The following is a 24,145-nucleotide window of genomic DNA, read 5'->3' as shown; positions in this document are numbered from 1 at the left end:
ATTAACTATTTGGGTTTTTTTTTTTTTTTTTTTTTTTAATGAAAGTGAAATAAAACATTGAGAACCAGGAGACAAATGTCAGTTTGGAGAATTTTTCAATGACTTTCATTTTATTTTTACCCAAGAATGATATTAAGTTCTAATCAGACATTATCTGCCCTGGTTTCTCAGGTCTCTGCTGGTAATGTGTCTTTCTTTTAAGAAGTGAAGAAGTAGACACACTAATTCAGTTCCATGGATACCCGTCTGGTGTGTCTGCTTCTCAGAGAAGGGCGAGGTAACTTTTTTTTATAACTTAGATAACTGGCAATGAGGACATTCCCCTAAAAGTTTCTTATTTGAGGCATAGAGGCAACCTTTCTGTGTTTGCTAATAAAAATGTGACAAAGTGGCAAGCACATGTAAATTCTCCAAAGTGAGGGAGAAAGATCAGAATGCTGCAGAACATCTTGTGCTTTCATTCTTGTCCCTTGCTGGAAACTTGTCCACATTATCCAAGACCTCGCAGAGCCATGCCCAGGAGCCACAGTGTTAGCATAGGAAGCCCACCCTTCCCAGAGGAGAAAAGATGGTCACAAGGCCAGAGCAGGCTTTTCCAAGGCTCCTGGGGTACATGCCCAGGCCTGACAGCTCCTGCAGACACAGCACCTAGCCACCCATAACCTGGGGCAGGACTGTGGAAAGAATTGTATCAGAAGAGAGAGGATACATCTCTTGTCACATGGCCTTTATCCTTTGTATAGAAGTCTTATCTTTTGATATTTTAAATAGGCCATCACCAAAGTCCTTGGGAACTGGGCTAGCTTGTGTCAACTTGGCATTGCCATTACCCCCTGCCAAAGTCTCTGTTGCCAAGGAGAGACCAGGGAGTACATTTCCCAGAAGGCACCTCCCCCTTGTGCTTCCAGGATAGGTCAGCTGATGAGAGGCCCTTGGTGAGTTTTGGAAAGGAAGGCCATTTATTTCAAAAAGCAGTAGTAGGCAGATGATTGAGTGGCTGTGAGTTTCAAAACAGCTTCCAGATAACTTTTTTTTTTTTTTTTTTCAAGACAGGGTCTCACTTCGTCACCCAGGCTAGAGTGCAGTGGTGCAATCTTAGCTCACTTCGACCCCTGACTCCTGGGCTCAAGTGATCCTCCCACCTCAGCCTCCCTAGTAGCTGGGACCACAGGCACATACCACCACACCTGGCTAGTTTTTTGTATTTTTAGTAGAGACAGGGTCTTGCCATGTTGCCCAGGCTGAGTTTCCAGATAACGTCTTAAGAAAGCCCTGCTTCAGTGCTGCTGGCTGAAGTTGTTAATGATGATGTCTCAGTTCGTTTGTGTTGCCGTAAAGGAATACCTGAGGCTGGGTAATTTATAAAGAAAAGAGGTTGATTTGGCTCATCATTCTGCAGGCTGGAATACTGGGCATCTGGTGAAAGCCTCAGTCTGCTTCCACTCATGGGGGAAGGCAAAGGGGAGCCATGCAGATATCACATGGCGAGAAAGCAAGTGAGAGTGGGGGGCTTGGGGGGGCCAGGTGAGCTAATATAGTGAGGACTCACTCCCTGCCTGCCCCCATCTAGGGCATTCATCTACACATGAGGGGTCCACTCCCATGACCCAACACTTCCCATTGGGCCCCACCTTCAACCTTAGGAACAAATTTCAGTATAAGATTTGAGGGAACAAACTCCTAAACTATAGCAGATGGCTTCCCTGACATTATTTCCCTCAGTCTTCAATCCTCTGTATTAAAACCTTTAATATTTGATATACATAGATTGGTTTCTGTTTTCCTGATGGAACTCTCAATGAACATATGTGATGGGGGAAGGCATGTCTTCACTGATAGGTTGGTTATAGGAGACCTCCAAAAGGAAAGACCATTCAAAGGCACCATGTCTCTCTCTCTCTTTTTTTTTTTTTTTTTGCTGGAGGGCATTGGCTCCATCCTGGCTCACTGCAACCTCCACCTCCCAAGTGATCCTCCCACCTCAGCCTCCAGAGTAGCTGGAACCACAGACGGGCACCACCACACCCACTAATTTTTGTATTTTTTGTAGAGATGGGGTTTCACTGTGTTGCCCAGGCTAGTCTTGAACTCCTGGGCTCAAGCAATCCGCCCACCTCAGCCTCCCCCAGTGCTGGGATTACAGGCGTGAGCTACCTCATCTGGCTGGCACCATGTCTTAAGATAATGTTGGCTAATGGAACAAACGACAAAGTTTGAAAACTTCCAACAAGTCTTCTTTTCGGGCGCTGGTGACAGCCGGCACTGATCACTCAGCGGCAGTGGCGCAGAGGCCTCCTCCCTGGTCCACCGCGGTCCCCACCCAACCCCACCTGTCCCTGCTGCCTGCTGCCGTAGCAGGAGCTGGAGGCGGCTGCTGCCGGAGGGCAACGAGTTCCAGTGGTGCTTCTTGCAAGTCAATGGGGCCATCGAAGAGGACATGGCTGAAGATCCGCCACAGGGGAGAGGCCAGAAGAGGCTTTGACGACCAGCAGTGAGTGACCAGGGGGCTACACAGCCTCACTCTGCAGCAGATATCATTTCCACTGTTGAGTTTAATTACTCTGGAGATCCTGTGGCAGGAGACAAGGACGGTGGAGTTGTTTTTCAGCAGGAGCTAGAGAATAAAAGCCGCCCTCATTCTAGGGGAGAATATAATGTTTACAGTACTTTTAAAGGTCATGAACCAGGGTTTGGCTATTAGAAAAGTCTAGAAATTGAGGAAAAAATAAAATTAGGTGGTTACAACAGAACACTGCTCATTTTCTACTCTCTACAAATGGTAAAACTATAAAATTATGGAAAAGAAGTGGATGAGATAAAAGAGCAGAAAGTTATAACTTGAATGATGAAGATGGATGACTTCAAGATCCATTTAGAATTACAGCACTATCAATGACCTGAGGATTAATTTATGACACTTAGAAATCACACACAGACGTTTTGACGTGGTAGACATCAAACCTGCTAACATGGAGGAGCTGACAGAAGTCATCGTGGCAGCCAAGTTCCACTCATACCAGTGCAAAGGCGTTTATTGTGAGAGAAGCCCCACACCCCTGGCTGGCCTTGGGTGCATCAGCCGATAGCAGGAACCGCTGCCTCCTGTGAACAGCAAGTTGTGGCGCAGAGCTGAAGCCTTGGACCACATGAGGTGTGGAGTTGGAACTGCACCCTCAAAGATGATGAGGCCTCCGTCCACTGGAGTCCAGAGGGAAGTTTATCTGAGATCTTGCATTGGGATGGCCAAAGCTCCCCTGAGATGTATAAGCATAGCTTCCCATTACAAGGGTTTGAAGTTTGTGTTGGTGGCAGCTGTGTGATCTGGAAAAGCTCACATTGAGCAGCTCTCCTGCCTCCATGAGGGCAGTGTGCAGGTGCCTGGAGGGACTGACGTTTTTCTGGGTCTGGCTTCTACTCTGTTTACAGACTCACCTGCTACCCTACAGTGTTTCACAGATGTTGACTGAAGACATGAGGTTCTTGGGTCCTTGGAGCCCAGCAAGCAGCATGAGCCTCTTGCTGGCACAGGTTTCCCACGGGGTGACACAAGGGGCCCAGGCAGATGCTGTGCAAGCAGTGGGGCTGATGTCATGGCCGATGCATGCTGAGGTTGGAGAACTCACTGCTTTTTCAGTGGACAGTCAACAAACCTGCACTTTGACTAGAAGAAACATGACCTCGTTCCTCTAGGCCACTTGCTGTGAGCACAGCCCTGAGAAGTGGCCCAGGTTAAAAGAATGGTGTTCTTTGCAAACTTAGTGAGAACATGCGTGGTGGTTGGCTGCTCCCAGCACACCCAGGTCTCTCTGGATTTACCCAGATTAAAACCAGCTAAACATGAGCTCACAGGTAAAATTACCAAGCACATATGGGAAAAGCCACCACGAGTAAGTCAGCAGAACCACAGAGGAACTGAACCTCTGAGAACCCAGCCTTTGACATCCTAAATTAAACTAAGAATGCTTGAGATATTTACAGACTAAAGGAAGGAAACAGCCTGAACCAGGAGCCACAAGACCACTAAAAATGACCTGGCAGACTGGAGAGGAATCAAAGAGAACGTCTGGAAGTGACAAGTATAATAGATGAAACTGTGGGTTTAACATCAGGTCCATTTTGGCTACAGAGATTTTGAATTAGTAGATGGAAAGGAAAATCAGAAGAAATGCAGACTAGCGAGCCAAAGAGATAGAAAACATGAAACATAAGAAGTGTGGACGTCAGGATGAGGCACAGCACACATTTAAACAGAGAAGTGTGGGGACATGAGGCTTAAAGTGACAGTGGCCAGGAATTTTCTGTAACTTATGAAAGCCTGAATACACAGAATCAGGAAGCACAGAAATCCACATCCATATCATCATGAAACTGCAGGACACCAAGTGCAAAGAGAAGATCTTAAATGCAGCGAAGGAAAAAGCACAAATTACAGAGAGCAGATGCTGAGACTGAGAGTAGACTTTGTAGTGGCCACAGTAGGAGCTGGAAGCCGTGTGATACAGTGAGTGTGACTTGGGACTCTTCACCATCAGCTTAGAATCAGGCATTGAAATAGATGGTTGTTCAAGAATCTGCTCATGGTAAAGGCATTTCCAGATGGGAAACAGAATTTATCACAACAGGAAACTCAGGAGAGTGAGACTCAAGGAACTCACTGAAGAACGTACTTCCAGCAGAAGGAGAGTGGTCCTGGAGAAAGGGTGTGATTCTGAGATAGGCAGATGAACAGAGCAGTCAGTGAAGGTGTGAGCAACGGAAAGCAATGTGGACTCTAAAAGCTCTGTTAACTGAGTGACCCTGGTTATCTGGGTTGTGGGGAGAAAAATTAGAGCCCTCGCCAACACCACACAGCAAATAAGCTCTGAATGTTTTAAAGCCTAAAAGATGCTATGAGAAAGCATCTTCATGAGCTCTGGAGATGAAAGGCCTTCTTTAACAAGGTCCTAAATGCCCAGTGAAGGAAAACATTAAGAAATTCAGGCTGGCCCCGTCTGGGAAGTGAGGAGTGCCTCTGCCTGGCCGCCCCGTCTGGGAGGTGTACCCAACAGCTCCGAAGAGAAAGCGACCATCGAGAACAGGCCATGATGACGATGGCGGTTTTGTTGAAAAGGGGGACATGTGGGGAAAAGAAAGAGAGATCAGATTGTTACTGTGTCTGTGTAGAAAGAAGTAGGCATAGGAGACTCCATTTTGTTCTGTACTAGGAGAAATTCTTCTGCCTTGGGATGGTGTTGATCTATGGCCTTGCCCCCAGCCCCGTGCTCTCTGAAACATGTGCTGTGTCAACTCAGGGTTAAATGGATTAAGGGTGGTGCAAGATGTGCTTTGTTAAACAGATGCTTGAAGGCAGCATGCTCGTTAAGAGTCATCACCACTCCCTAATCTCAAGTACCCAGGGACACAAACACTGCGGAAGGCCGCAGGGACCTCTGCCTAGGAAAACCAGAGACCTTTGTTCATGTGTTTATCTGCTGACCTTCTCTCCACTATTATCCTATGACCCTGCCATATCCCCCTCTCCGAGAAACACCCAAGAATGATCAATAAATACTTAATAAAATAAAATAAAGAAATTCTAGCTGATTGTGCTGGCTCACGCCTGTAATCCCAGCACTTTGGGAGACTGAGTTGGGTGGATCACTTGAGCCCAGGAGTTTGAGACCAGCCTGGGCAAAATGGTGAAACCTCATCTCTACAAAACACACACACACACACACACACACACACACACACACACACACGAATAGCTGAGTGTGGTGGTATGCGCCTCCCAGCTACTTGGGAGGCTGAGATGGGAGGATCACCTGAGCTAGGGAGGTGGAGGTTGCAATAAGCCAAGATCGTGCCACCACACTCCAGCCTGGGTGATAGAACGAGACCCTGTCTCAAAAAAAAACAATAATGTAGTTAAATTTAGTGGTTTTTGGTTTTTTGGTTTTTTGGTTTTTGAGACAGGGTCTTGCTCTGTTGCCCAGGCTGGAGTGTAGTGGCTCAATCTAGGCCCACTGCAACCTCTCTCTCCTGGGTTCAAGTGATTCTCCTGCCTCAGCCTCCTGAGTAGCTGGGATTACAGGCATGCGCCACCATGCCCGGCTGATTTTTGTATTTTTAATAGAGATGGGGTTTTACCATGTTGGCCAGGCTGGTCTCGAACTCTTGACCTCAAGTGATCTGCCCACCTCGGCCTCCCAAAGTACTGGGATTACAGGCGTGAGCCACCATGCCCGGCCAACTACATTAAATTTTACACTTCTTTATTTTGAAATAAAAAGTAAAAACAGGCTGCTCTGCCTATGGAGTAGCCATTCTTTTATTCCTTTAGTTTCTTAATAAACTAGCTTTCATCTTAAAAAAAAAAAAGTGAAAACAAAATCCACAAAAGCAAATATAACGAACAGATTCAGTATCCAGAATATGTAAAGAATTACGAGTCAATAAGAAGGTGGCAAACAGCTCACTTAGGAAAGAGCAAAAACCATGAATGGGAATTTGCAGAAATGGAAAAATAAATAAAAATGATCATTCTTAGTGATCAGCAAATTAAAGCCAGAGGGATGTGCTTTCACACCTGTCAGAGTGATGATGATGTCAGGGAAAGGAGTGAAGGCCAGTGGGCGAGACCACTGCCTTTTTGTGGGCCTCCTTGGTGACAGCAAGTCCAGTTGGGAGCTTCTTGTATGTACAGACAAGAAAATGTATTCAGAAGCTTGAAATAGCAAACACCTGGAGACAGCTCAGGGGTGCATCATTAGGGGAATGTATAGGTAGGTTGTTGTCTATCATATACTAAAAAGCAGTAAGAATCGATTATTAGAACTACATGGATCACAGCTGGGTGCAGTGGTGCACGCCTGTAATCCCAGTACTTTGGGAGGCCAAGGCGGGCGGATCACCTGAGGTCAGGAGTTTGAGACCAGCCTGGCCAACGTGGTGAAACCCCGTCTTTACTGAAAATACAAAACATTAACTGGGTGTGGTGGCATGAGCCTGTAGTCCCAGCTACTCAGGTGGCTGAGGTAGGAGAAGCGCTTGAACCCAGGAAGCAGAGGTTTCAGTGAGCTGAGATCATGCCACTGCACTCCAGCCTGGGCGACAGAGCGAGACTCTGTCTCAGAAAAAAAAAAAAAAAAAAAAAAAGAACTACATGGATCACATAGGTGGATCTCACAAAGATAAAGATAATCTGCAAAGAAAGAAAATTCAGGCGGAACACATACAGTGTGATGACATATGACATGTTATATTTAAGACATGCAGAAGTTTTATTTGTTTTTAAGAATCTGTAACTATTCAAAAATATAAATGTGTATGGGGATGATACATACGTACTCTAGTGAGTGATTTCCCCAGCTGGGGACAGGATTGGAGATGATCTTTCTAGAGTGGGACATGGTGGAGGTTAACTGTCTTAGCAATGACTTATGGGTACTTACTTGGGTATTCACTGTATTATTCTTTTTTTTTTTTTTTTTTTTTTGGAGACAGAGTCTCGCTCTGTTGCCCAGGCTGGAGTGCAGTGGCACAATCTTGACTCACTGCAAGCTCCACCTCCCGGGTTCACGCCATTCTCCTGCCTCAGCCTCCCGAGTAGCTGGGACTACAGGCGCCCGCCACCACGCCCGGCTAATTTTTGTATTTTCAGTGGAGACGGGGTTTCACCGTGGTCTCGATCTCCTGACCTTGTGATCTGCCTGCCTTGGCCTCCCAAAGTGGTGGGATTACAGGCATGAGCCACCACGCCTGGCCCACTGTATTATTCTTTATTCCTCTTGATATATCTGAAATATTGTGAAGTATACTTAAATTATACATCCCTAAGAATATCCAAAAGCTCTCCTGGTAATATTTGCTTACTCCATTCACTCTTACAAACACTCCCATATCTTCTTGCCTGGAAACATCTGTTAAGGGATGGGATGAAGGGGAATGAGATTTTTCAGTGCTCTTTCTGCCCAGTCCTGATCCCTTGTGTGACACCACTTTCTGGTGCTCTAGGTTGCCCCGCAAAACCAGACATAGCCGCTTGCTCTTGAGTGTGTCTGCACTGTCCCTACCTGGGGCCAGCACCAATGCGGGCAGCTAGGCGGCTGTCTTGTTTACAGTGTGGAAATGCCCACTCCCAGGTCGGCATTGCCTATCAAGAATTGACAAGTGATAATAAAACTGTATAAAAGCTGAAAAAGTCTTATATTCTTCCTGCTTTTTCTTTAATTTTTATCAAAGTAATAAATATATATGGTTTTTAAAAATCAAATAATTTAGAAGAACTTCTAATGAAGAATAAAAAGCCTCCACCTGTACATTATAAATGTGTACAAATGCACAGAATGTACAACACCAAGAGTGATCTGTAATGTAAACATGGACTTCGGGTGATAATAATGTGTCTGTGTAGGTTCTTCAGTAGTAACAAATGTATCTCTCTAGTGGGGGATGTTGATAATGGGGAAGGCTGTGCATGCAGGGGCTGTATGGGGAATCTTTGTACTTTCCTCTCAATTTTGCTGCAAACCTATAACTGGTCTAAAAAATAAAGTCTATTTTTTAAAAAGCCTTTTCCACCTCATCTCTCCCAACCTCAGTCCACTTGCCAAAGGTAGCCATTGCTAGTTTTAATTCTTTGGAATACCTATAAATAATGTTATTTATATGTTATATAAATAATAATGTGTTTGCTACTATTTCTGAGCTCATCATCCATAGACGTTAATTATCACCTTCCCTCTCTTGAGATTTTCTCTTTCCTGTGTCTGCAGGTCAGTGGGGAATTGGCCGAGCTGGCTGGGCTTGGCTGGCTGGACTGGCTCCAAGCTGTGGGTCCAGCTAGGCATGTCTCCTTGCATAGGTCAGGCTCAGGTCTGCTCTGGATTCCCCCTGGGGTCTAAGATGAAGGGACAGGGAAGCTCTTGTGACAATGATGGCAAAGCCACAAGAGGGAGGGCTCAGCTGCACAAGTGCATTTCAAACCTTTGCCAACATCTCATTGGCCAAAGCACGTCACATGGCCACAGTCAGGGGTGAAGAAGTGCACCTTCTCTAGTAGCAGGCACTGCAGAGTCACACAGTCAAGGGCTTGGATACAGACAGGAGTGAAGAATTGGGACCATTTATTCAATCTACCATATTTCTCATAATTCTATTTTCTTATAGACTTCTGTGTAACAGTATTTTAGCTCAAATAATACAACACAGCTTTGCCCAATGGTTGGCCTCTTTTAAGTGGCTGATAGATACTTAATTAGTTTCTTAAATCTCAACATTCCCACAGGGTTCTGAGAAGGAATTTTGTTAGGTAGTTTAGGCTTAGAGGATGAAGAAAGTTTGGGTGTGGGTTCTTCAAGGTCAGTCTGGCTGGAAACACCTTGTTCTCCCCTTCCCTTCCATGAAGTGAAGAGTGTCTTCAGATGGTGTATAGACAACGAGTTGCTACGGAAACATCATTTGATCTCCCCAGAAGATTACTACACCGATACAGTGCCGTTTCACTCTGCACCTAAAGGTAATGCTTCTGTGCTCTCAGTGCCTCTGATACCATTTGGGGGAAGTTCTGCAGTAGCAGGGCCACATTGGCCACCTCTGCTGCCATTTCCTTGCTCAGAGGTTTTTCACCTTTAATTTCGATGGTGACTGTTGGGAAAGTCAAATATGAGCATCTGAGCATGCCAATTTCTTGCTAGTGCTCCCCTGCCTGTATGACTGAAGTCCAGGCTTCTCCATGTGGACTATGATACCCACATCTGCTGCCCAACACCAAGAATTACGTAAGGGTTTGGAGTTGCAGTTGAAGAACCAAGAGAAGGAAAAACTGAAGACATAGATAAGCAAGGGAGCATGTTCCTGATGAGTTGGAGCAGGGACCTATGGGTTTTCCCATGCAGGAAAAGAGCAGCTTCTCATCCTTTCAGCATGGAAGGAAGGCTGGGTAGAGAGGCAGAGAGGGTGTGTACATGTATGTGACATTGGGCCTGTTTTCCTGTGATATGGGAGGCAAGATATTCTGAGAATGAGTGGGGTGGGAGGCTGTGATGTGGGCTTAAGCAGGGAGTTAGACTTTTGGAAGAGTCCTCACATGGATAGGGAGAAGTCCCTGTGTGGATTCTGTGGCCAGTTATTGGGATTGCCTAGCATGCTGGGCTCAGAAGACAAGCTCTCCCACAGCTCCAGTTGAGGGACTGTTTGATTCTCTGGGGCTTGGGAGCTGAGAAGGTGTTTGGGGTGGGAGGATTGGGATCTAGAAAATTGAGGGTGCTCCTGGGGAGAGTTCCACTGATGGTCTGAGCTATGTAGGGAAGTAAGGCAAGAAAGAGGTAGCAGAATCAAGTGTCATGGAGTACTAAGCCACTTAGTTTTTTTTTTTTTTGAGGCAGAGTTTTACTTTTGTTGTCCAGGCTAGAGTGCAATGGCACGATCTCGGCTCACCGCAACCTCCATCTCCCAGGTTCAAGCAATTCTCCTGCCTCAGCCTCCCAAGTAGCTGGGATTACAGGCATGTGCCACCACACCTGGCTAATTTTGTATTTTTAGTAGAGACGGGGTTTCTCCATTGTTGGTCAGGCTGGTCTCGAACTCCTGACCTCAGGTGATCCACCCACCTCAGCCTCCCAAAGTGCTGGGATTACAGGCATGAGCCACCGCACCCGGCCACCACTTAGTATTTTAAAGTTAGTTGGAAACTCAGTGTCTTATGCAGGTCAATAAGAATGGGGCTAACGTGTATTGAGAGTTAACCAGGCATTGTGCTAAGAGATTTGCGATGGTGTCCATTTGATTGCATTCTTGCTAGCAATGAATGTTCTCATTTAACCTTTGGGGGGATGGTTTTCTTGTTTTTGTTTGTTTGTTTGTTTTTTCTTGAGACAGAGTCTTGCTCTGTCACCCAGGCCAGAGTACAGTGGCGTGATCTACTGCAACCTCTGCCTCCTGGGTTCAAGCGATTCTCCTGCCTCAGCCTCAGCCTCCTGAGTAGCTGGGATTACAGGCGCCCGCCATCATGCCTGGATAATTATTTTGTATTTTCAGTAGAGACAGGGTTTCACCATGTTGGCCAGGCTGGTTTCCAACTCCTGACCTCAAGTGATCTGCCGGCCTCAGCCTCCCAAATTGCCAGGATTACAGGCGTGAGCCACTGCGCTTGGCCAGGGGGTGGGGGATGATCTTAACAGTGTAAAAAGCTCATACAAACTTTCATTCCTTCTGTGAGCTCTTCAGAAAGCATGCTCATGTATGGGGTATATGTACAGGCATGTGTGTGTGACAGTGGTTTACTCATGTTCTTTGACCATGTTGGAAAATATTTTAACACTCTAGTCCTAAATTTTGTTGTTGTTTGTTTGTTTGTTTTTGAGACCGAGTCTTGCTTTGTTGCCCAGGCTGGAGTGCAGAAGCACAACCATAACTCACTACAGCCTTGACCTCCTGTGCTGAAGTAATTCTCCCCACTCAGCCTCCTGAGCATCTGGGACCACAGGCATGCACTACCACACCCAGCAAATTTTTTAATTTATTTTTTGTAGAGATAGGGTCTCACTCTCACAATGTTGCCAAGGCTGGTGTCAACTCCTGGGCTCAAGTGATGCTCCCACCTTGGCCTCCCAAAGTGCTGGGATGATAGGTGTGAACCACCCCGCCCGGCCATTTTGAATACATAGAATAAGTTCCAGGAGTAATTCATATGTTGAAGAGCAATTATAGCTGGTGTGGTAAATGTGAAAGTTTAGGAGAAAGATCAAGCTAACTGTGGCTTTGGTGGTTTTATTTGGTCATCTTAGGAATGCTCACCTCCTCACCTTGTTGCAGTAATTCAATTTGTTTCCTTGATGCTGTAGGCATCTCCCTACCTGGATGTTCAAAACTGACATTTAGCTGTGAGAAGCGTTCCGTCCAGAAGAAAGAGCTGAACAGGAAGCTTGAAGATTCATGCAGGAAGAAGCTTGCTGAGTTCGAAGATGAGTTAGACCACACTGTGGACAGCCTGACATGGAATTTAACTCCTAAGGCCAAAGAAAGGACCAGAGAACCTCTCAAGGTCAGTTTGGAAGCCTGTGCAGAGCAGTGTTTGGGGGACAGAGAGGCAGTGAAGGGGAAGGCATTCAGATGACATGAGAAGCTGTAATGAATCCATCACAAAATAGAGTAGAGCTTGTGTTGGCCATCTATGGGTCATGCAGTTGGTCAAGATGTCAACAAGCACAATCCCTTTGCTTGTCATTGACTCTATGCTTTTGTGTGTTTCAAAGAAAGCAAGTCAACCAAGGAATAAAAACTGGATGAACCACTTACGTGTGCCACAAAGAGAACTAGACAGACTTCTGCTTGCCAGAATGGAGAGTCGGAACCACTTCCTAAAAAATCCCCGTTTTTTCCCTCCTAACACTCCATATGGAGGCAAGTCTCTTGTTTTTCCTCCAAAGAAGCCAGCACTGATAGGAGAATTCCAGAGTGCAGAGCCAGAACAGAGGTATGTCTTTCTCTGACTTGAACTCTCAGAAAACCTGACCCATGAGAATTAACCTAGATGGTCCTCCATTTGGTCTGGCTGTAGAGGTCCCTAAACTAGCGGGGCAGGGTAGCAGTATCAGAACAGAGCAGGGCTGCAGGGTCACCCACTGGTGTGGCCTTTGGACCTTCCCCAGAGTCCTGGGTTTATGCTTTTCTGACCTGCCAGGGGTCTTGAGAAATAGGGGTTGGTGTTGGCCCTTTATTTACATTGGAGCAATCTGGATCAAATGGAAGCAACCCATTAGAGGCATAGGTCTTGAATAATAACAGCATTTGAAATTTGATTGATTATAAATAATTAGTGTAAACTGTGATTTTTCTTTAAGAGTGCCTTTGCCTATATATCAGTAATTGTCCTTATGAAAGTAATGAGTTGCTTCATGGGTTCATAATTTTAGTAAGCCTAAAACTATTAACATTTCTTTATTAGACAACTAATATTTTTTATTAAGAAAAATTAGATACAAAAACTAGCTGGGTGTGGTGGCGTGCACCTGTGATCCCAGCCACTTGGGAGGCAGAAGTGGAAGGATCACCTGAGCACAGGGGTGTCGAGGCTGCAGTGAGCCAAGATTGTGCCACTGCACTCCAGCCTAGGTGACAGAGTTAGACCCTGTCAGAAAGAAAAGAAAAGAGAAGAGGAGAAAAGAAAAGAGAAAGAAAAGAAAGAAAGATTAGAAAAGACTAATGTTTGAGATACCTATATTAAAAACCCAGTTACCTATTGGTGTTTAAACATGTAGAGTTTTTCCTATGCATATTGAAAATGAAATATGTAGCTACTTATGTCTTCACAAAGATTGGATCATACTGTAAAATTATTTTATAATCTGCATTAACAATAAGATCCAAAAAAACCCCCAACAAATGGCATATTGTGAATATCTCTGATGGCCTTTATGTATTTATTTTTACATTAATCAGTCACTGCCTACTATTTCATTGTATGGATGAAACTAACAGCCTTTCTCCCCCTCTTTTTTCATCCCACAGTTGTGCTGATACTCCAGTGTTTCTAGCTAAGCCACCAATTGGGTTTTTCACAGATTATGAAATTGGTCCAGTTTATGAGGTAGCCATCTTGTTTCTTTACAGCTCCCACCTCATCTGCTTTCTTATTTTTAAAAAGTCTTTATTGAAATTTTCAACTGTACACAAAACTAGGGAAAAGACTATAACAACTCCTCATGTGCCCAACATGCAGCTTCAACAGTTATCTACATTTTGCCAATCTGGTTTTATCTATTACTCCTACAACCTCTTCATGGGCACATCTATATGCACATGTCTGTGCTGGAGTCATATAAGGAAAATATGATATCATGTCATTCTTCAGTTAATACATCAATTAATATCTCTAACAGATAAGGGTTTTAAAAAGTAACCATAGTACCACTGTCACACCCAGCCATATTAATAATGATTCCTTAATATCAACTAATACCCATCTATGTCTGATCTTCATTTGTTTAAAAAAAAGTCCATTTATATTTGGTTTCTTTGCATCAGAATCTAAACATTGCATTTGATTAAAGTATCTCTTAATTCTCCTTTAGTTGATAATAATTCGTCTCCCACCTCCTGCTTTTTAAAAATGCCACTTATTTGTTGAAGAAACTGCAATTTCGTACACCCTGGATTTGGCTAATTGCGTTATTGTGGTGACATTAAATGTGTTCTTTTATCTTCCATATTTTCCACAAATTGGTCATTAGATATAGAGATTTGATGAGATTCAAGTTCCATTTTTCCTCTTTTTTGACAAGAATACTTCTTTGGTGGTACTGTGTATTTCTTATTGCATTCTATCAGGAGGAAGCATGGGATCTGGGTTTCCCATGATTAGTTATGAATGGCATCAGGTGTTGAAAGTCTGATTCATTCTCTATAAAGTTCTTATCAAACTTTCACTTAATAGTTAACAGCCTAGATGACTGCCAAATGACTATTGTCCAGATCCATTTTTTTCTTCAATCAGGGCTTAAAAAATGGTAATTTCTAATTCTATTATTCCATCTACATTTATTAGCTTGATTTTCCATTTAAAAAACAGGAACAAAACTTTCCCTCTAACTTCGATTCCTGTCTCCTCCTCTTTCTTGTACTCTCCTGATATCTATAGGTAACTATTTCTATTAGTTTGCGTTCTTCCATTGTTTCTTTTTGAACCATAAGCAAATATGTATATGTAGTTGAACCCCCTTTCCTTCTTACTGTCCTCTACATCTTAACAGTATATCCAGTAATTCCTGCAAGAGCAGAGGCTTTCCTCATTCCTTTTTCCCAGCTTCTTTCTTTTAAAAGCTTCCCACCATCTTGGGGAATCACATCAAGACCAAGCTTAGCAGTCACCAACTCTGCTCACCAGGTACAAAGACAGCTAGGCCTAATGATAGCAATCCCTTCACACACACACGGATTGCATTTTATAGTTTAAAGAGCACTTGCATATCCATAATTCTTTAGGAATGTCTCAACCACTCATGGCAAAAAGCAGACCAATATGGCAGCTCTATATGCTGAACATTAGAGGAAGCATTTTGCTTACTCCCTGGACTAAACAGTAATGTGTTGTCTTTTGTACTTCTGTGTCTGGGACTTCTGTGTCTGGCCATCACGTTTTAAGGACAGTTGTAGAAGCTGGCAAACACCCAGAGGAAAGGAGCTAAAATCATGTCAGCTAGGGAGTAGAATAGGGAAAAGGGAGAGCTGCTGATGGACATATGGAAGATATTCTTCTTCAGGGCTTGCAGATGCCTGCTGTGGAAGCCTGTGCTCAGAGCCTCGAGATACTGAGGTTGTAGATGAGGTAGACATAGACTGCTGTGGAACAGTTTTTCCTCTGGTCTTTGCCTACTTGTCTAATTCTCATCCCTTTGACGTTCATAACAGTTATTTACCCGGCTAAACTATAAAGTGTGAGGATAAAAACATTTCAAATTTTCAGTCTTTAAAAATTTGTGTCCCATGTACCCTTTCTCTGGAACCTCCCAGGGAACATGCTTCTCTAATAGAAATGAGGAAACCAAAGAAGAGGAAGGCATGGAATGTGGTACCAAGAGATCCAACATAGGGGAGAGGTGAAGGAAATCTCCAGGTTAATAACTCTTAAGAGATTTTGCAGTTAATGTTGCTGCAAAGCAAAATTTCCCAAAGCTCAGCAACTTAAAACAATCATTTTGTCATGCTTACAAATTCTTTGGGTGAAAAATTCAGAGAGAGCACAATGGGAATGACTTGTTCCACAACATCTGAGGCCATGGCTGGAAAGAGTCAGTGCTTAGGAGTGACATAAAAGTTGGGGTTGATGATGTTGATGCTGTTGTAGATAGAGAGCTGAGGCTGTCTACCAGAATGTCTACACCACATAGCTTCTCTATGTGGGCTGGGCTTCCTTACAGTATGGCAATCTCAGGTTAATCAGACTTTTACATGACAATGCAAGTGAGTATCTGTACTTTTTTTTTTTTTTTTTTTTGAGATGGAATCTTGCTCTGTTGCCCAAGCTGGAGTGCAGTTGCAGGATCTTGGCTCACTGCAACCTCTGCCTCTTGGGTTCAAGCAATTCTTCCACTTCAGCCTCCCGTGTAACTGGGATTACAGGTATGCACCGCCACGCCTGGCTAATTTTTTATATTTTTGGTAGAGAGAGGGTTTTGCCACGTTGGCCAGGCTGGTCTTGAACTCCTGACCTCAGATGATTCACTCGCCTTGGCCTCCCAAAGTCCTGGGATTACAGGCGTGAGCCATTGTACCTGGCCAAGTATCTGCACTTCTAAGTGAGTATCCTAGCAAGCAAGAAGGAGATTGCATCACATTTTATGACCTAATCTTGTAAGTTGCACAGCACTACATCCTCTGTATGCCGTAGATTACAAACAAGTCACTAAGATTCATCCAGATTCAAGGGAAGATATGTAGACTTCATCTCTTTTTTAAAAAAAAAAACTTTTTTTTGGAAATAAGGTCTGGCTCTGTCGCCCAGGCTGGAGTGCAGTGGCATGATCTTGGCTCACTGCAACCTCTGCCTCCTGGGCTCAAGCAACTCCTCCCAACTCAGCCTCCCGCAAAGCTGGGGCTACAGGTGCATGCCACCACACCTGGCTAATTTTTGTATTTTTTGTATAGACGGGTTTTTGCTATGTTGCCCAGGCTGGTTTCAAACTCCTGAGCTCAAGCAATCACCCACCTCAGCCTCCTAAAGTGCTAGGATTACAGGCGTGAGCCAGTGTCCAGCCTAGACTTCATCTCTAATGAGAACAGTGTCAAAGAACTTATGGATGTGTCTTAAAACTGCTACAGGAGTTATCCTATATGATAGCAGTGGGTGTAGTGGGCAACTAGCCCAGATTAGAAGAGTCCAGAAGGCTCTAGGAGAGGTTGATTTATGGAGATGACATTGAGAAGAGTCCCTGATACATCTGGACATATGGGGGAGAGATTTGTAGGGTGGTGGAAAAGGATTGAATTATTGAGAAGCACAAAGCAAACAAAATAATTAGTTGATTATTCACTCCAGGAAAACCAAAAATTGTACAAGGCAGGGAAAGGAATCACCTCATGCTCAGCTGTGAATAGCATTTACTTAGTAACTTGAATATAACATGAATTAATAATCTAACCAGTAGTATGATATAACTATATTGGAAAGATGGGGGATAGGAAGGGCATGTCATATGGTGAGTCAGATATGGGAGAGGGGAGAGAGAATATCCATATCCTCCATCCATAATTAATACCTAAAACTGAACAAAAGTAGTATACTATTTGGAGACATGGAAATAAATACCAAAATAATCAGCTAAAGGAGGAAAAAGTGTTTATCTTTGGGGAGTGGGAAATGGCAGGATGGGGCCAGGGGAAGAGGGCAGTATTCTATTTTCAAAACCTTGTCGAACTCTGACTCTTTAAACCATGTGGCTGTCCAACTTAGAAGAAAACAATTAAAAAAAAAAAAAACTTTCCACAAAAAGAAACACCAGGCCCAGATCATTTTGCAGGCACAGATTATGAAACATTCGAGCTATTCCCTATTTTATGAAACTATTTCAGAGACTAGAAAAAGAGGGAATGTACCATCATTATTAGGTAATAAGCCTAATTACCTTGACACTAAATAAAAACATATACCAGTCTTGCTTAAGAACATAGGTGCAGAAATACTAGGTAAAAAACAGCAAACCAAACCAAACAGTAAGGAACAACACACACACACACACACACACACACACACACACACGCAGCCAATTCTTTGAAACCCAGGAATGCAAGGAATGTCTTCACAGCAGGCCTTGAGTTGGCAGTTGGCTCTCCTGAGCCTATTTTTTTCCTCCAAAGCTTCCAGTGCTGTTAAGGAAAGCCAGCCCATGCCACAATCCTTATAATGATCACTGTCCCAAACCTTGCAGCCACTACAGCTACCATGTTTCACTCCCCTAGTTCCCACCAGCTGTTTCACAGATGGATTGGTGTAATATGTAGTGTTGGCCAAAAATTGATGTAAATGCTGATTTAGGAATACAAACCTACAAATAAAAATGAAGACATACTTCATATTTATGTCAATTTTTATCTGATGGGGGGCTGGTAGAGGATTTCAACTTTATCTGTAGTGTTTTATTTCTTAAGCTGGGTGATGGAAATGTGGCTTCTGTCATGTTATAATTTATACATTGTTTTCTAGTGTAACATTTCACAAAATATTAACAAAAGATGTGTACCTGTATTGCTGTGCTACACACTGTGCTGGGTGCAGTTGGAGGGTTAGGTCTAGACCTTGCCCTTGGGGGTCTCCCAATCTGGGGTGGGAGAAAAGAAAGTGGGGCTTAAAGGGGGTGAATGGGTTGCATAAGAGGCCCAACTACATCCTGACATAGAGGTGCCATAACACTCTTTGTGTCCATGGGAAGAATGGTTCAAAGAGATACGTGTTAAGGAAGACAGTAAGAGGTGAGGTGAGCAAAACTTTGGAACCAGATATCCTAGGCTCAAACCTAACTGGTGCCTCTTTGAACTCCAGTTTCTTCAGCTGTGAGATAGAAACAGTTCCCACCTTTCCTGGTTGTTGCGAGGTTGAGGAGGTACAGAGCAGATGCTCATAAATAGTAATTGTTATTTTAAACAATAGGTCATTTTCATGCGCGTTTCTGTGTGAAGAGACTACTAAACAGGCTTTGTGTGAGCAATAAAAGCTTTTAATCACCTGGGTGCAGGCGGGCTGAGTCCGAAAAGAGAGTCAGCGAAAGGAGATGGGGTGGGGCCGTTTTATAAGATTTGGGTAGATAAAGGAAAATTACAGTCAAAGGGGGTTTGTTCTCTGGCGGGCAGGAGTGGGGGTCGCAAGGTGCTCAGTGGGGGAGGTTTTTGAGCCGGGATGAGCCAGGAAAAGGACTTTCACAAGGTAATGTCATCACTTAAGGCAAGGACCTTCCATTTTAACTTCTTTTGTGGTGGAATGTCATCAGTTAAGGCAAGGACTGGCCATTTACACTTCTTCTGTGGTGGAATGTCATCAGTTAAGGTGGGGCAGGGCATTTTCACTTCTTTTGTGATTCTTCAGTTACTTCAGGCCATCTGGGCGTTTATGTGCAAGTCACAGGGGATGCGATGGCTTAGCTTGGGCTCAGAGGCCTGACATTCCTGCCTTCTTATATTAATCAGAAAAATGAAACAAAATAGTGTTGAAGTGTTGGGGTGGCGAAAATTTTTGGGGGGTGGTATGGAGAGAGAGAATGGGCGATGTTTCTTAGGGCTGCTTCAAGCGGGATTAGGGGCGGCGTGGGAACTTAAAGTGGGAGAGAGAAAGCTGAAGGGAGGTCTTGTGGTAAGGGGTGATATTGTGGGGTTGTTAGAAGAAACGTTTGTCGTATAGAATGATTGGTGATGGCCTGGATATGGTTTTGGATGAATTGAGAAACTAAATGGAAGATACAAGGTCCGAATAAAAGGAGAAAAATGGGTATTAAAGGACTAAGAATTGGGAGGACCTAGGACATTTTATTAGAGAGTGCCTAAGGGGGTTCAGCGCAATTACTTGCTTGGTTTAGAAGTGATCTCCTTGAGGACAGATTTCCATGATGGAAAGGAAATGAGAGGTTCTAAGAGACGGGCTAGAGGCTTGTAACCTACATGGAAGAGGTTATGAAATGACGACAGAATAGAATGGGCCTGTGAGGCTGGAAGGAGGTATTTTCCTTGGTCTAAGAACTATTTGCCTTGTGTGGGAAGAGATTGATAGGTGGAAGTTTCAGCGGGGGAGTAGGTGGGAGTGACCGATGTGAAGGAGAAAAACTGGCCCTGAGGGACAGAAGTTGGAGAGCTAGCTGCTTGTCTAGCCACCTTATCAGCATAAGCGTTGCCTAGAGCAATGGGATCTGACGCCTTTTAATGCCTCTTGCAGTGAATGACCTTAGTTTCCTTTGGAAGTAAAGTGGCCTTGAGTAGAGTTTTTATTAAAGAGGTATTAATGATGGAGGACCCTTGTGTAGTGAGGAAGCCTCTTTCAGCCTATATGACTGCATGGTGGTACAGAATATGAAAGGCATATTTAGAATCAGTATAGATATTGACGCGTAGTCCTTTTGCAAGAGTGAGGGTCTGAGTTAAGGCAGTGAGTTTGGCTTGCTGAGAGATAGTGAGGAGGGCAGAGCGGTAGCCTCAATGATAGATGTGGAAGATATTATAGCATAGCCTGCCTTTGCTGGTGAGTGGCGATTAGGCCTGGTGGAACTGCCATCAATAAACCAAGTGTGATCAGGGTGAGAAACAGGGAAGAAGGAAATGTGGGGAAATGGGGTGAACATCAGGTGAATCAGAGATGCAGTCATGAGGGTCAGGTGTGGTATCTGGAATAATGTGGGAGGCCAGATTGAAGTCCAGGCCAGGAACAGTGGTAACTGTGGGAGATTCAACAAAGAGTGAGTATAGCTGAAGGAGCCGGGGAGCAGAAAGTATATGCGTCAGGTGTGAGGAAGAAAATAGATTTTGGAAATTATGAGAGCTGTAGAGAGTGAGTTGAGCATAGTTTGTGATTTTGAGGGCCTCTAAAAGTATTAGGGTGGCAGCAACTGCTGCACAGAGACATGATGGCCAGCCTAAAACAGTAAGGTCAAGTTGTTTGGACAAAAAGGCTACAGGACGCAATCCTGGTCCTTGTGTAAGAATTCTGACTGCGCAGCCCTGCACTTCAGCTGTGTGTAATGAAAAGGGTTGGGATGAGTCAGGGAGAGCTAGAGTAGGGGCAGTCTCTAAAGCTGTCTTCAAGGAATGGAAAAAGGAGTGGGGAAAGGATTTAGGATCTATGGGGTCAACTAGGTTTCCTTTTGTGAGTTTATATAATGGTTTTGTTAGGATGGCAAAATCAGGTATCTAAAGGTGAAAATATCTAACCATGCCTAGGAAGGAAAGGAGTTGTTGTTTTGTAGAAGGGGTTGGGTTTCGAGAGATTAGTCGGACACGATCGGCAGGGAGAGCACGTGTGTTTTTATGAAGAATTATGCTGAGGTAGGTAATGGATGGAGAAGAAATTTGAGTTTTGGAGGGGGATACCTGATATCCTTTGGAGAATAAATGTTGAAGGAGCAGAAGTGTGTTTTGTTGAGAAGATTCAAAGGAGGGGCTACAAAGAAGAAGGTTATCAATATATTGAATAAGGTGAGAAGCGGAGGGGTGGAAAGAAAGTAAATCATGAGAAAGAGCTTGGCTGAAGTAATGAGGGCTGTGCCTGAAACCTTGAGGCAGCACAGCCCAGGTAAGCTGCTGGGACTGATGGGTGTCAGGGTCAGTCCAGGTGAAAGCAAAGAGAGGCTGGGACAAGGGGTGCAGGGGAATAGTGAAAAAAGCATCTTTAAGATCAAGAACGGAATAGTGAGTTGTGGAGGAAGGTATTGAGGACTAAAGAGTGTACGGGTTGGGCACCACAGGGTGGATAGGCAAAACAATTTGGTTGATAAGGCGCAGATCCTGAACTAATCTGTAAGACTTGTCTGGTTTTTGGACAGGTAAAATGGGGGAATTGTAAGGAGAGTTTATAGGTTTTAGAAGCCCATGCTGTAGCAGGCGAGTGATAACAGGCTTTAATCCTTTTAAAGCGTGCTGTGGGATGGGATATTGGCATTGAATGGGGTAAGGGTGATTAGGTTTTGATGGGATGGTAATGGGCATGTGATCGGTTGCCAGGGAAGGAGTAGAGATGTCTTATACTTGTGGGTTAAGGTGGGGGTATACAACAGGAAGACGCAAAGGAGGCTTTGGGCTGGGGAGAAGGGCGGTAATGAGATGCGGCTGTAGTCCAGGAATAGTCAGGGAAGCAGATAATTTGGTTAAAATATCTCGGCCTAATAAGGGAACTGGGCAGATGGGGATAACTAAAAAAGAGTGTATAAAAGAGTGTTGTCCAAGTTGGCACCAGAGTGGGGGAGTTTTCAGGGGTTTTGAAGCTTGGCCGTCAATACCTACAACAGTTATCGGGGTGAGGGAAACAGGCCTTTGAAAAGAATGCAACGTGGATTGGGTAGCCCCTGTATCGATTAAACAGGGGATGGGCTTACTCTCCACTGTGAGAGTTACCTGAAGCTCGGCTTCTGTGATGGTCTAGGGGGCTTCCGAGGTGATCAGGCAGCGTCAATCTTCATTCACTAAGCTGAGCAGATCTGGGAAGTAGTCAGTCAGAGAGCCTTGGGCTAGAGCTTTAGGGGCTCTAGGAGTGGCTGCCGGGTGAGCTGGGCAGTCTGCCTTCCAGTGGGTCCTTGCACAGATGGGACATGGCTTGGAAGGCATCCTGGGCTGCAGGCATTCCTTGGCCTAGTGGCCAGATTTCTGGCACTTGAAGCAAGATCCTGATGGAGGAAGTCTTGTAGGAATGCTTGACTGCTGTGGCTTAGGCGTGTGCAGCTTAGGCATTTTGAAGTTCTTGTATGCTGGAGGTGTGGTTGGGTTTTGTCTCACAGCAGAGGCAAGTAATTGTAACTCAGAAATGCGTTGCCGTCTGGCTGCTTCCTCTCTATTATTGTACACCTTGAAGGTGAGGTTGATTAATTCCTGTTGTGGGGTTTAAGGGCCAGATTCTAATTTTTGAAGTTTTTTCCTAATGTCAGGAGTGGATTGGGTGATAAAATGCATATTAAGAATAAGGCGGCCTTCTGGCCTTTCTGGGTCTAGGGCGGTATAGCATCTAAGGGTTGCTGCTAAGCAGGCCATGAGCTGGGCTGGGTTTTCGTCTTTACCTTGGGTAGTTTCTTTAAGTTTGTCATAATTAACAGCTTTGTAAGCTGCCTTTTTAAGCCTTTCAACTAGGCAGGAAATCATGTAATCTCGTCTAGCTATACCTGGGGAATTTGCCTGGTAGTTCCATTGGGGATCCTCTCGGGGAACTGCTCTAATGCCTTCTTGGAGGTCTGGCTCATGAAGCCGATGGTTATCAGCGTGAGATTGGGCTAGAGAAAAAATTCTTTCCTGTTCTTCTGGGGAGCGGGTAGAAGTCAGGATGACATTTAAGTCACTCCAGGTTGAATTGTAGGACAGAGTTAGATATTGGAACTCCTGTATATATTTAGTGGGGTCTGATGAGAAAGAGCCTAAATGCTGGCTGATCTGAGAGAGGTCTGATAGAGAAAAAGGTACATGTACCCTGACTATGCCTTTAGCTCCAGCCACCTGTCTAAGAGGAAATTGTTGGGCAGATGGGGAAGAGATAGTCGGGGAACTAAACTGTAAGCCGGACCGGGTGTGAGGAGGGGAGGTGGTAGAAGGATTATAGGGTGGAAAAGCGGAAGCTGAGGAAGAATTGGGACTTAGCTCGACCTGGTAACGAGCAGCCTGAGGAGGAGGGGAAGTCAGATGGGTCTGTAGAAAAGGAAGACTGGAAAGACTCAGCGACACTTGGGGTTGGGACTGAGGGGACAGGCAGGAAGGAAAGAAGGAGGATTTGGGAGGAATCGCATTGGGAACAGAGACTAGGGAGGGAACGAAGTGTGAAAAATGCCTGGACGTAAGACACCTCAGACCATTTGCCCATTTTTCGACCAAAATTATTTAGGTCTTGTAGGATGGAGAAATCAAAAGTGCCGTTTTCTGGCCATTTAGAACCACTTTCAAGTTTGTATTGGGGCCAAGCGGTGTTGCAGAAGAAAATAAGGCATTTAGGTTTTAGGTCAGGTGTGAGTCGAAGAGGTTTTAAGTTCTTGAGAACACAGGCTAAGGGAGAAGAAGGAGGAATGGAGGGTGGAAGGTTGCCCATAGTGAAGGAGGCAAGCCCAGAGAAAAGAGAGAGTAGAGACACGGAGGGAAGGGGTTCGGGGGTTCTTACCCTCCAGAGAAGTGGGAAAGGGGTCAGGGCATGGAAATAAGGGGTTGGGGCACAGAGATAAGAGGTCAGGGCATGAAAATAAGGGATCGGGGTGCAGAGATAAGAGGTTGGGGCACAGAAATAAGGGATTGGGGGTTCTTGCCCCCTAGAAAAGTGGGACTTGCCACTGAGGGTGAAGGAGAAGGGGTTGAGGGGTTCTTGCCTCTCCCCCAGAAAAGCAGAGAAGGGGTAGAGACACAGAGAGAAGGGGTTAGGGTACTTGCCCCTCCCTTAGAAAAGTGGGACTTGCCGCTAAGGGTGAAGGACCAAGGCAGGTGTCCTTGCGTGGTCTGACACCTCTGA

At 44.7% G+C, this 24,145-nt stretch overlaps 1 protein-coding gene across 4 annotated transcripts in view; it reads left to right on the top strand.

Annotated features, from left to right (window-relative positions):
* DLEC1 (DLEC1 cilia and flagella associated protein) overlaps positions 1-24,145 on the top strand; it is a 76,313-nt gene that overhangs the window by 10,438 nt on the left and 41,730 nt on the right. For all 4 annotated transcript variants that reach the window (XM_054480683.2, XM_054480682.2, XM_054480681.2 and 1 more), the window contains exons 3-6: positions 9,389-9,499; positions 11,826-12,025; positions 12,237-12,457; positions 13,492-13,570. In XM_054480683.2, the coding sequence (XP_054336658.1) occupies positions 9,389-9,499; positions 11,826-12,025; positions 12,237-12,457; positions 13,492-13,570 (611 nt within the window). The remainder of the gene's footprint in view (positions 1-9,388; positions 9,500-11,825; positions 12,026-12,236; positions 12,458-13,491; positions 13,571-24,145) is intronic.

The sequence above is a fragment of the Pongo pygmaeus genome, chromosome 2, assembly GCF_028885625.2.
Source record: "Pongo pygmaeus isolate AG05252 chromosome 2, NHGRI_mPonPyg2-v2.0_pri, whole genome shotgun sequence".
Classification (NCBI taxonomy): domain Eukaryota; kingdom Metazoa; phylum Chordata; class Mammalia; order Primates; family Hominidae; genus Pongo; species Pongo pygmaeus.
This window is presented reverse-complemented; position numbering and strand designations above follow the sequence as displayed.